Source organism: Hyperoodon ampullatus (assembly GCF_949752795.1).
Source record: "Hyperoodon ampullatus genome assembly, chromosome: 6".
NCBI classification, from domain to species: domain Eukaryota; kingdom Metazoa; phylum Chordata; class Mammalia; order Artiodactyla; family Ziphiidae; genus Hyperoodon; species Hyperoodon ampullatus.
In genome coordinates, this window is record NC_136919.1 from 12,943,049 (window position 1) to 12,955,886 (window position 12,838).

General features: G+C 43.6%; 1 protein-coding gene across 1 annotated transcript in view; it reads left to right on the top strand.

The window, feature by feature from the left end:
- TTLL11 (tubulin tyrosine ligase like 11) overlaps nucleotides 1-12,838 on the top strand; it is a gene marked incomplete at both ends in the record, with an annotated part of 246,088 nt that overhangs the window by 100,759 nt on the left and 132,491 nt on the right. The window contains 2 exons of the mRNA XM_079706935.1: nucleotides 4,085-4,180; nucleotides 4,929-5,044. Coding sequence (XP_079563061.1) covers nucleotides 4,085-4,180; nucleotides 4,929-5,044 — 212 coding nt within the window. The remainder of the gene's footprint in view (nucleotides 1-4,084; nucleotides 4,181-4,928; nucleotides 5,045-12,838) is intronic.

Below are 12,838 nucleotides of genomic sequence, written 5' to 3' on the forward strand. Positions count from 1 at the left end.
TTCTTACCTTGTTTTAATTATTCACTTGCTTGTGGTCTCTCTCCTAGAATGTAAGCTCTAAGAGGGCAGGAGTGAAAACATACCTTGTCTTATTTGCTGTTTGATCCCCAGTGCCTAGAATAGTACCTAGGGTTTGGTAGGTGCTCAGTAAATATTTGATAAATAAAGTTTTTCAAGTAGAAGAGCACAAAGGCAGAGAGCAGTAAAGCATCCTAGAGCTACCAATAGTTTATCACAGTTAGAGCCCAAGATGTGCAGCAGTGAGTGCGAGAAAATAAAGCTAGAGTCTGAGACAGGCTCTGGTCATAGAGGAATTTGCAGGACATGTTCTGGAACTTGGACTTCCTTCTGTAAGCAGGGATTTTTAGGCAGATGAGTGCTAATATTTTATTTGCCTTTTATAAAAATTACTCTGGCATCCCCTTGTGCCAGGTAAATTAGAGGGGCGAGTTTGAGAGCAGGGAAACTAATGGGGAAGGTGTTAAAGTAGTCCAGGTGAAAGATGATGCAGGCTTGATCTAGACTAGGAGCAACAAGGGATGGGCCAGATCTAGAAATCTCTTTAGAAGGTAGAATGTACAGAGTTGGTGAGCAGCTAGATGTAAAGAAGGAAGGAGACATGTTGGCTGACTGCTGCTGGCACAAAGTCCCTCACAGGCTACAGTTAACATGTTGTCCAGACTGCAGTCATGTCAAGGCTACTGGGGGAAGATCCCCTCCCCAGCTCACTCACATGGCTGTTGGCTGGGACATCAGTTCCTTGCCATCTCTGCCTCTCCATAGGACAGGTTACAACATGGCAGCTGGCTTCCCTCAGAGTGAACAAATGAGAGAGTAAGAGAATGCATCCCAAGATGCAAGCCACAGTCTTTTCATAACCTAATACTGGAAGTGATAGGCCATCATTTCTGCCCTATTTTGTTTGTTAGAAACAAGTCACTAAGTGCAGCCCACACTCAAAGAGAGGGGGTTACATAAGGGTATGAATACCAGGAGATGGTATCACTGGGACCATCTTAGAAGCTGCTGACCACAGATAGTGAGTTTGGATATGTTGAATTTGAGGAGTCTGGGACCTCCCGGTTGGGAATACTCTGGATGCAGATGGATGTGTAGTTCTGGGGCTCAGGAGGGAATCCCCTCTCGTTGAAATGTAGTTTGGAGCCTTTGCATGAGTTTACAATTAATGGCTCAGGGGCCTTTTCTCCCCAACTTGCTTTGGAAGCCTCTAGAGGTAAGGGATGAAGGACAGATATCTTTAAATCCCCAGGGCATCCCTCAAGTAGCAACACATAATTGCTGACTGAATTACTTGGAGGGGTGGACAGTATCACATAATTGAAAAGTTCTCTTTCTCCATTTGACATTTCCTACTCTGCCACCAAACTGGAGAGAGGTTTTCCCATTTCTAAGCTGCAGGTTTCTAGTCTGCAAATTGGGTGCTAGACTAAATTAGTAGTTTTAAAAAATATATATGTTTTTCCCCTGGGACCCCCAGGATGTAAAAAAAAGGTAAAAGTTGGTATGATCCGGCCTCTCCAGTGCTTCCCAAAAAAGAACCTCATTTTGAAAAACTCTGAACCAAATAAATTCCTGATTTTCCACCGGCTCTGACATTCTGGGATCTTAGGATAATATCAACCCTCCTCCTGGTTCTGTGATTCTGCTTCTTGAGATCCATTGGTGCTCCACATTTCATTGAACTTTTGAAAAAAGTTCCTCTTTCCTTGAACTTGTGAAAAAATATAAAGATGACTTTCATTAAATACTTACTATGCGTCAGGTACTGTGCAAGATATTTTACATCACATTAACTTTATTTGCTCCTGTCTCCCCGACTAGAGTGTAAGCTCCATAAGGGCAGGGACTTTGTCCAGTCCACTCCTTTATTTCCAGAAGCTAGAATAGTTTCTGGGACATAGGAGGCAGTCAGTATTTTATGAATGAATGAACTAAAGTAAGTACTATTCCTATTCCCATTTTATAGATGAGGAGACTGAGGCTTAGAACTGTCCAGCTAGTGTGAGAGACCAAGCTGGGATTGAAGCCCAAATCTGGCTCCAAAGCATTCCTGTACAAGACCCAACACATTCAGCTACCTGCACCAAAGTTTAGGTTCTGGAAAATATGCTACTGCTGTGTGCAGGTCCCTGTGGCTGACGAGGTTTTGCCACTCCCCTTCTCCAGCTTCCCTATAGCTGTGAATGCATAAAACCACTGTGCACTGAGCTGAGAAGAGTCTCCCAGGCTGAGAAAGTGCAAGTCCAAACTTCTAATGTAGCGAAAAGTAAGCGTCGATGACTCAGGATGATAAACTGCAGCCCTCCATCCTCTGTAGCCTCATCAGCATCACGTGTCTCAGGCCAGGTCTGAAGTTAGACTGATGATGTCACCAGAGTCTCTTAAAGGCCTCATCACTCATATCCACTTGTCATATATTATTAAGCGGATCTATAATACATGTAACATTTTCTACTGCATTTCCATTCCTTTCTTCTTATGACCAGGGAAAGAAAAACAGAGTGAGAATGACTTTCCCCAACTTCTCATCCTTATGGCCCTTTACTGAAGAATAACCTCATCTTGAATTACCCCCCTGAAATGGTCATTCGGGCTCTGATTTCGTTAATAAGGATGAAGCTACAGTTTAATAATTATCATTTAACTAGTGCATATTCTGTATAGACAAGTAAATGGATTTTCCCTCATCTTTTCTTCTTGAGTCCACAGAGGAGGAGATGCAGCTATATCTTTTTTCTTTCCTTTATTCTCCACATTAGTTTGGGGAACTTTGGGTTTATATCACTCACATTAGGAGCTTTCTACCTTATCACCTCCTAGAGACATAATGAGAGTCCTCCCAAGAATCTGGTGTCCTTATAGTCCGTCTGAATCCAATTAGTACCTGCAGTCTCAAGGGTGAGGAGATGTTATCTCGATAAAGGGTTGTTTCAAGCAGAGGCAATGAGGTGCACAGGGTGGCTTACCCTGATCATGGGGCCTGTGAGGAACTGAAAGAGGCCAGAAGGCAGTCTCACCTGAGGCAGCAGCCTGCCAGATTCAAGAGCAGGTGGCTGGCAAATGATGCTGGACTTAGCCTTGGATGCAGGCTGGCTGCATGGGTGTGTGGGCTGTTCACTCAGGGTCCCACACTCCAAAGGCCTCCATGCTTGGTTTAATGCTCTGTTTCACCATCATGAAATTGTTAATACTTTTTGAACAACAGACCCTGCATTTTCATCTTGCACCGGCTCCCACAAACTATGTAGCCAGTTCTGCTTGGGTGGGAAGTCCAGCTCTGTCATTTACTAGAGGGGCAGTCTCAGGAAATCCACTGGCCTCTCCGAGACTCAGTTTCTGGTTCTGTGAAATGGAGACCATGATCCCTACTTCAAATATGCTGTCTTGAGGATTAAACGAGATTCTGAATAATTGGTGCCTTTTATCATAATTGGTGCCTAGTGGGCGCCTAATAAATATTCCCTTCCTCTTAGGTAGGAGGGTATATCAGAATTACCCAGGGGATTTGTTATGGACAATACATTTGCCTGCGTTCCACTCTGGAAGTTTCTGACTCATAGGTGTGGGCTGGAGACGAGCAGTGGTTTTGAAAGGGGTCCTTAAGTGATGCTGTTATATACCCGAGGTTAAGAAAGATAGCCTTGGGTTTTGTAGAGATCTAGCTAAGAAGCAACTTAATAGAGGAGAACAGAAGGAGAGGGAGAAATTGATGGACTACTACTGATCCTTAACATAATAAAAAACCTGTTAAAGAAGAAAGAGGTCATCATCTTACCACGGCACTTCAGACGACACCGATGGTGCTGAAGTGAACCATGGGACCTCATCCCATTACGAAGCCCCCTATAAAATTTTCTGCTGTCCATTTGGCCTGACAAGTACATCCGGAGGATGTACAAGTACATCCAGAGGGCCTGTGGATGAGAGAAGCCAGGGTCAAGGCCCAGGCTGGGGGTGGGGTTGGAATTAATTTTCACCTTGATTCCCCTAATACCATACTCGATTCCTGCAAAGACACTGTAGCTAAAGGGAGTAATTCTGAATTATGTTTATACTGCCCCAGATTTTAGGCTTTGACATTCTTCTCATGAAAAATCTGAAGCCTATACTACTTGAAGTAAATGCAAACCCCAGCATGAGAATCGAACACGAGCAAGAAGTGAGTATTTTGAGTATCTCATTGAATATATTACCATCCAACTGAATGTTCCCACTCTCCTGTTGGCTCCCTTGGCTAAATGAGATTCAACACTCTCAGATTTGCCCAGCAAAGTTCTGTTCAAGCCTACATGATTTCAGTTTTGTTGAGCTCTGAACATCATCTATTAATATAAGATCCACCCGACCTATGGTAACTTCCCAGCATGCCATTCTCCACTTCTTAAGATCTGCAAATGTAGAAGCAGCTGAGCCTTTCCATCAGTTTTGACATGAACTAATTAGTTAGCCTCAGGAGATGAACGAATTGAAATTCTACGAATATGATTTAGCCATGTCGACATGCCTGAATCACTAAGATAAATAGTACATTTAACAGTGGTTATCTTTTTCTCCCCCCGTTCCCCCCGCCACTTAAGAATGCGTAAAAAAAAGACTGGAAGGAAATATGCCAACTATTAATACTGGGTTTTGTGGGGACTATATGGATTCTTTTAATCTTCTTCCTCTCTGCCATCTTTCCAATTTTTCTACAACGAGCACGTATCATTTTGATAATGAGAAACACATAGTGCTATTTTTCCCCCTTCGTGTATTTTGTTGATTTGTAAAAGGAAACTGACATTTTTCAGGTAGAATAAAGGGAGCCTTTAGAGAATTCTAACAGTACAACCACTGGGGCTTGTGCTGGTGGTCAGTTGGCGCTGAAGCACTCTCTCCATCGTAACATGGAATCCTTACCCTTCAAGCTCTCTCCAGGGGTGTTTGAGCATGTCCCCAGCCTTGTCGATGAAGAAGTGAAAGTGGCCGTCATCAGAGACACACTGCGTCTCATGGACCCATTTAAGAAGAAAAGAGAGAACCAGTAAGTATTTTTTATATCCTTTATTTCTATCAACTCTGCTTCCTGTGTCCTAAGCAGGTAAGTTAGTTCTTAAAACATGTTAACATTGGGAGTGAGATTTATACCTTAAGCAGTCTAATAAATCATAGTTTCATCTGTGAATATCAGCCTCCAAATATAGTGACTCAAAGTCAGGAGATGGAGACCTACAACGTGAATCCGACACTTGGGGTTCAGTGGATGAATTTCTAGCCGATTGTTATCTGAGTCTGGAAAGTCTTCTCTAAAAACCCACTGTCCCCCAGTGATAGCATCTCCCCTCACTCACCATTGCCCACCTGGTGCTTCTCTGTGAAATCCTCAAGCACAGGGAGAGAGTATAAAATGCCAGAGGAGAGGGCCATGGGTAACTTGGACGTGGTAAGGATCACTTCCTTTCATGATGTTTACATTCTTGCAGTACAAGCTTTTTGTTTCAAAACCTGCAGAACCAATTATTGAACTTGTGGCAGTTCTGTAATATTTACAACAGTTAGAATTCTTCTCCATCCTACCCACCCAGTGGATGTTACACTGGGATGTTGATGGGAGTACGTGCCCTGCCCCTCCCTCCATGGAATCACCCCTGAAATGAATGACATTTCACTTGGGTATTTTGTTTGCTTTGTTTTGTTACCAGATTCCTGGCTTTCACAAAGTAAGTGTTGAGTGAATATCATTGTGCCTCTTTTAGGCAGAAAAATCAAAGACAAGCAACCCAAACAGCACTCCTGGTACCCCCAACATATCAGATTGACTCAAATGCTCCCAGACAAGTAAAGCACTTGTCAGCTATGGTTCAGGAACGTGAGGAACGCTGACTTCCCTAAGCAAGTGGTGTTTTGCAGGTTCCTCTACTGCAGCCCCTCACCAGCTGGGCTCAAGCCCACCTATTGTTAGAATCACCCTGCAGTAGCGCTTCTCCCCTTGGCCGCACATTAGAACCATCTGGAGAGCTTTCATAAATACCAGTGCAAGCACCCACACATCTAGAGATGCTTTTAATTAGCCTGGGCTGGAGGCCTGGCCACAGAAATAGTTTAGGTTCCCTAGGTGATTCTATCATGCGGCCAAGGGTGAGAGCCACTGCCCTACAGGAAATGTCACTCGGAAGGAGCTTTTGGCATATTCTGAGTCAGGCTGGATGGTGCCTGCTCGGCTGAGTTCTCTTGCAGCGCCTTCTTTGCTATGTGAGGCACAGATCCATTGCCAGCAAGACTCGGTGAGAACGCTCACCTGTGATTCATGTGGGCCCATCCTGCCTCCACCGACTAGGGCTTCAAAGTGGTGGCATGTCAGGTCTGCAGAATCCTCAGAGCATCTCACGGCAGCTGGGTAATGGGTCTACTCATACACGCGTGCAGCTGCTATTTTTAGCCATCCCTAAGGAAAAGCAGTGGATTAATTGCAGTTTGGTCAGATTCATTGTGATATAACTCATTTCTCAAAAATCTAGTCTCTAATGGTTATTGATCTCACCAGTAGAGGTTAGGTCTTGAGAGACCATATTGCACTGCGGGGAGATTTTGGTGGTTATCCACGCCAGTGTGGCCCAGGGGGATACTTTTAAAGATGACCTTGACACATTAGCCTTCTGATTCCTTTGGTGGGAACAAGTTCAATGGCCATTGTGTGGCCTGAGCTTTCTTAACCTCTGCCACCAAAACCAGGAAGAGAGATAAGGGTACTACTGTATTTTTCACATTAGATGGCCTCAACACATGATTAGCTTTCTTTTTCTGGTTCTAGTTGTTTTTCTTCACCAACACCTGGCATTCGGTATGATCCATATGAGCTGCAGGTCTAAAATTTAAAAGCAATTTAAATGGGCCCAGGACCACTGGGAAGGATGGGAAAGGCATTTTACGACTGATCAAGTCATAAGTAGCAGCACCTCATTTTTAATTTAAAAAGCATCGACTTTTTTTGTTTTTTATTGATAATCAGGAACAGTTAGAACTTCAAGAACCTGACTTCAATTTTAATAGAAAAACGCTTTCACCTCACCCTTTTCTTACCTACAATAGGAGGGTATATGTTAATAGCTAAATGTCATTTACTGATATTTTTCCTTAATTATACCATTTTTTTTAAAAAACCCCAGCAATAATTGTCCATGAAAGAATTCTGTAATCTGTAAAGTGAATTTTTATGTCAAGAATTATTATTATCATTTTAGTAACTTTACCATACAGACAAAAAGGCTGAAATTATTCTCAACTCTTTTATGTAGAAATGTTTCAGTATAACTTGGGAAAGTACCATATTTGTGCCCACAGATAATGCACAGTGTTGTAGTGCTGAATTGTGTGTTCCAGTCTGGGCCCAGGTCACTCCAACTGCAGGAAATGATGTCACATGGACTTCTAGGCTGGCAGTTAACTTTAGAAGCTGGAGTTTCTTGTGTTTGAATAGGATGCAACGTAAACAGTTAAAAACAAATGGTATCCTAGCCTTCCCCTTCAACTCCTTAGCAAAAGAGGGTCTGATGTGTCCTTCATCAGTTCTTTCCTGAGTACGCTTTGTCAGCAGGACTGTTGAAGTGAGCTTTCACTTTTCCTGCACAGACTAAAGAAAAAAGGTCGATAGATGTCCTGAACTCCTCATATCTCTAAACCGCTCGGGGAAGGTGCAGGGGGGGCCTTGGAAGGGCACCAGACACGTGTGTCCGTGCGTCATGCATCTTCACACACCCCGGAAGGGCAGGTAGTCTGGGGTCAGTTCCTTGGTGGGACTGAAAGCAGTCCTCATGCATTCCATGGGGAGAGGAACTCGCAATCCTGCTGAGACCCATCTTGCCATAGTTGATAGAACTTTCTCTTGAGCTGAGGAGACTGAGATTCAAATCCTGACCTTGCGGACGTACAGAGCTATTCTGAGCCCCAGTATCCTTTTCTATAAAATGGAAATAATGAATAATTTAAATGAAACAATGTGAAAGACTTTTACTATATAGTAGGGACTTAATAACGCTTAGTTTACTGCTCAACAATAAAATTAGCTACTAGAATCTGAACAAACAAAAGGTAATGCTTGGTTACCATGATCTTTTCTGGTATACTTAAAGCAGACGTTCGAGTTTAAAACCAATGACATATCCTAAAACCAAAGCTGTTAGATCGCTGTGGACTAGATTTGACAGTGGAGCTGGCTGCCAGTGGAAAGTTTTGTTTCCAAGTAGCATGATGTCACTGGCCCAGGCAAATTTATTTGTTGGGTTCAGAGAAAATACATTTGGCCCCTGAAGGAATAAAATAGCTGTCATATGAGAGCTGTTTTGAACTATGATGACTTTTTGTAATATCTGGTGACTCTATTGATTTACATACTAGGATTCTTTGGAGGCACTGCAGGGACAGGGGAAGGGGGAGGCTAAAAGGGGAGGATTCTAGAACCATCATATATCTCTACACACACATATGGAGGTGAAATTCACACAATATAAAATTAGCCATATAAAAGTGGTATCTAGTACATTCATAATGTTGTGCAACCATCACCGCTTTCTAGCTCCAAAATGTTTTGTTACCCCAAAAGGAAACCCTGTATCCATTAAGCAATCATTCCCCATCCTCACCTCCACCAGCCTACTTTCTGTCTCTGGATTTACCTATTCTGGATTCTTCATGTAAATGGAGTTTTTTGTGTCTGGCTGCTTTCACTTAACATGTTTTTGAGGTTCACCCATGTGGTAGCATGTATCCGTATTTTGTTCCTTTTTATGGCCGAATAATATTCCATTCTATGGATATACCACATTTTATTATCCATTTGTCACTTGATGGACATTTGGGTGGAAGTCATTTCTTTTTCAACCAGAGGGGAGCTGGGATGACCTAAGCTATGTTTTGGCATTCTAGAGATTTCCTTTGAGAGGAAAGGATCTTTTCTGCTACAAGAAGTTTCTAAAACCTCTGGTTTAATCCAACCCCCTCATTTTATTGATAGAAGCACAGCCTCTTAGAATTGGAAGGGACCTTAGAAACCGTCACGCCAGTCAGCTCCCTAGTTCAAGAACGTCCCTCCCAAGCATCCCAGGCAGAGGAGAAGCATGTGTCCTGACAAGGCACTGGACTTGGCATCAGCCAGGTCTGGGTTGAAGTCCTTAATCTCTGATCATTGCACTATGAGCTTGGCCAAGTTGCTTTATTCTCTGATCTCATCTTTGAAATGGGGATCAAGGGATCTCCTTGGCTGGACTGTCACGGGCATCATGTGAAATGACACATATGAGAGACCCTCAGGACATCTGAGAGGATTAGACAAATGCTAGTTCTTAGGGTCACCATGTGGTCCATCAGGCTGCTTTAAAGTTTTGCTGATGGTGAAACATAAGTCACCAGCTCCTGAAGCAGCCTATTTGAGTTGTGTACGTAATGATTCTGCCCATCTGAATCGTACAAGACAAAACTAAAATGAAGAAGGTGAGTCATTTGCTGAAGGAGGAAATCAGGGAAATCAACGGAAAATTTCCTCTATTCTCAAGGTATTTGGGGAGCCCAAGCCTTTCTTTGTAAACACTTCTAGCAGAAGCAGAAGTGAATAAATTGCATTCCTCAATTATGTTAAAAACAAGGTGATTATTCCATCAATTGATTAGTTTTTGGAAGGTCGGTTTACCCCCGGGGGAGCCATTTTACTAGTATTTTGCTCCTCTTCCTGTAGATGTTTCTGGTAGCCACCTTCCTTTCTCAGGAATCATAACCCTTTAGGACCTGGAGTAATATAAATAAAGCCAGGGACAGACCTGGAGTAATCTGAGAGGATTTTCTTGATGCCACGCAGTGCCTGGGAGCTGGGGGGTAGACTGCTTGCCTCTTATTCAAAAGTGTACACTTGGAACGTGACTTATGTAAGGCACAGAAGCCCCTTTTCCCACAGCACCGGCCCATGGTCCTCTCCCAGTTTCCCTTCCCTCCTACCGCCATGACAACCAGGTTTATGTGAAGGATGGAGTCAGCCTGCTGGGACAGCTTTGGCCCTCATTCAGAGACATTTGTGCTCTGAAGGCTTCACTGGGAGCTCAGGCTTCACTTTGACCTTGACTCCAAGTGTATCCCTTGGATCTTGTGCCATGTTCAGAACCAGTACATTAGGTGAATCCTCAGATTAGGTTGATTCTACATAGAAGCTAGGATAAAGGCAAAACATTCTAAGAGAACAGAGATCAAGAAATCTCCCAGTGGTTCGGTTTCACCGCTGGGGGCTTATGGTTTGACCAAGGAATGTAACTCTGTCCTGTCCTGAGGAAGAATATCAAAAACACATTAATTAGAGGTCTCCAAGCCCAGATCTCTGCCCCTTAAATTGGCAGTTATGTCCTACTGAAATACCCTCAACGATAGAGAAGAGGGGTTCCTAAACTATCTAGACTAAACATGCCTTTGTGAATGTAGAACATTATCTTTCTTACTTTCTGGAGTATTCTTCTGGAAACAGGCATTCTTTCAGGAGAATCATCCGACCACCCCGTGGATGGAATGGCCCATCCACGTGTGCACAGCTGACATTTTGTTGAAATTCTGGGGCTTTGTTGACCCCTAATGATTTCTTTGTGGCAAAACGCTACAGATGAGCACACCCTGACCCCAAGCACCTCTGAAGATTTCACATAAATCAGGAAGGAGTCTGGGTCACAGAGAGATGAATATTTGCATATTCATTTGGGTTTCATTTTACACCATGCCAGCATTACAGATACTGATTATTTAGAGCATTTATTGAGCACTTACTGTGTGCCAGGGAGAAGACTACAGAAGTAAATCAGCTCACAGGCCAGTAATGGAGGCAAGACCCACACATAATATCTACGGGGTAGAAAGTACAAGGTGCCCTAGACATAAAGACAAAGTAACAAGGGAAAAATTATTCCCTGATAAGAAGAGTTTTTTAAAAAAAACCCAAAAAACTGACAAGGAGGAGTGACACTGGGCCTGAGGTTTAAAGGATGAGTAATATTCGGAACAGGCAAATGGATGGAAGGATTCCCCTGGTGGAGGACACAAAGGCATGGGGCTGTGTTGGGGAAACGTGAGGAGATGAGTCAGCTGGTGAGACAGGTGCATGAAGTGAATTATTGGAGAGAAGGTGCCAATGGGGACGTAGATGAAAACCCAGAGGCCAGAGGTGGGTGGCCTAGAGTAAATCAAAGCTTGTCTTCAATCTGAGTTGAAAACATGAAGGCCTTCGGGCTGTCCGTGATCCCTGAAATGACACAAAATCTTATGTCTATGTGTATTTTTCTTGGAGAAAAGGTCAGAAATTCCATCATATTTTCCAAAAGTTAAGAACCCAACAGTCCTATTATCATTAGAGGCTCCAGGGAGCTAGAGCGATTTGCCCGGGGTTGGGGTGTCGTGGCTTCGGGATATACATCATACCCACCGTACCGGGAAAGGCTTCACATTTCAGATGCCAGTCAGCAAACTAGAAAAATGTGTGCATTTTCACGTAAGAACAGACAGGAAATGACTAATGACACACGCATTATTTTATGTGCATGAAATAAAACCAGACAGCTCTCTTCCATTTGAAAACGCTTAAGCGTTAAGTCAGAAGTAACCAGTAAAAGCCTCTTCTGCATGCAGTTTGTTGAGCAGGAACCATTTCCCAGACTTATGGGGAAGGCGGATTTCCTGAGCTGATGTGAGAGTGTCATTTCAGGGCCCATTAGACTGAAGCAGGGCCCCTCCGCCGGCAGGCCGGCCGGTTTGCCCTCCCACCGGGGTTCAGAGCAGATGGGAACGGAGATGAGCATATGGCCCGTCAGTCGGCATTTTGGGGAAACGGCAGAGCGGAATTCTGCGTGGGCCCTTCCAGAGTTATTCCAGGTAGTGATGGGGGAGCAAATGTGTTTGGAAATTTCCTCATGAGTTGCTCCAGTGAACCCTCACTGTTCATGTGCTTTTAAATGAAGCGTTGTTAGCTTTTTGGAAGGAGGCATTGTGGTCTGGGTTTAGGATCAAGGTTTTGATACCAGTTCTACTTGGCCTCAGATAAGTCAGTATACTTCCCTGAGCCCAGTTTCCTCATCGGGGAAAAAAAAAAAAAAACAAAAGCAAACAACCTCAAACAAACAAAACAAGAGAAGAAAAGGGAATGGTAGTAGCTGCTCTGACTCTTTCACGAGGGACTGTTTGTTGAGTGCTTACTGTGTATGGCACAGTGGTGTTTACCTTTATTCCCATTTTGTCCTCACAACAGCCATATGCACTAGGTGCTATTACTACTTCTGTTTTAAGAGGAGGAGACTGAGGCCTGGAGAGGTTGAGTGACAGGCCCAAGACCACACCAGTTGTAAGCAACAGACTGGGATTTAAAGCCAGGTGTGTCTAGCTCTTGCCTTGAGAGAGTGGATGAGAATGTATTTAGCACGCTAAGGAGACGTGCACACACAAGGCATTATCCTTATCGGGCTGGGTTCGTGCCTTTGCCCAAACTTTAAGGCAGGGACTCATCCCTTTAGCTTCAATCACTGAACACGAGTAGGTGCTTATGAGTGATTGATCATCTCCTGTGAGGGCTCTGTGGCCAGCTAGGTGGCTAATTCATATTCAATAATCTTCAAATCCATAATGAATAAAATGTAAGCCAGTGTGCAGAGAACACCAGCTTAAAGCAAGATCTACACGTGCCACAAGACAGAACAGAACCAGACAGAAAATTATTCATATGCAGTTGTGTGTCCCAGACTGGGAACATGCTAGAAGTTCAGAAGAAGGCAGGCTGAACCAAGGATGAGGTGGAATCATAGGAAATTACCGATATTCAATCTTT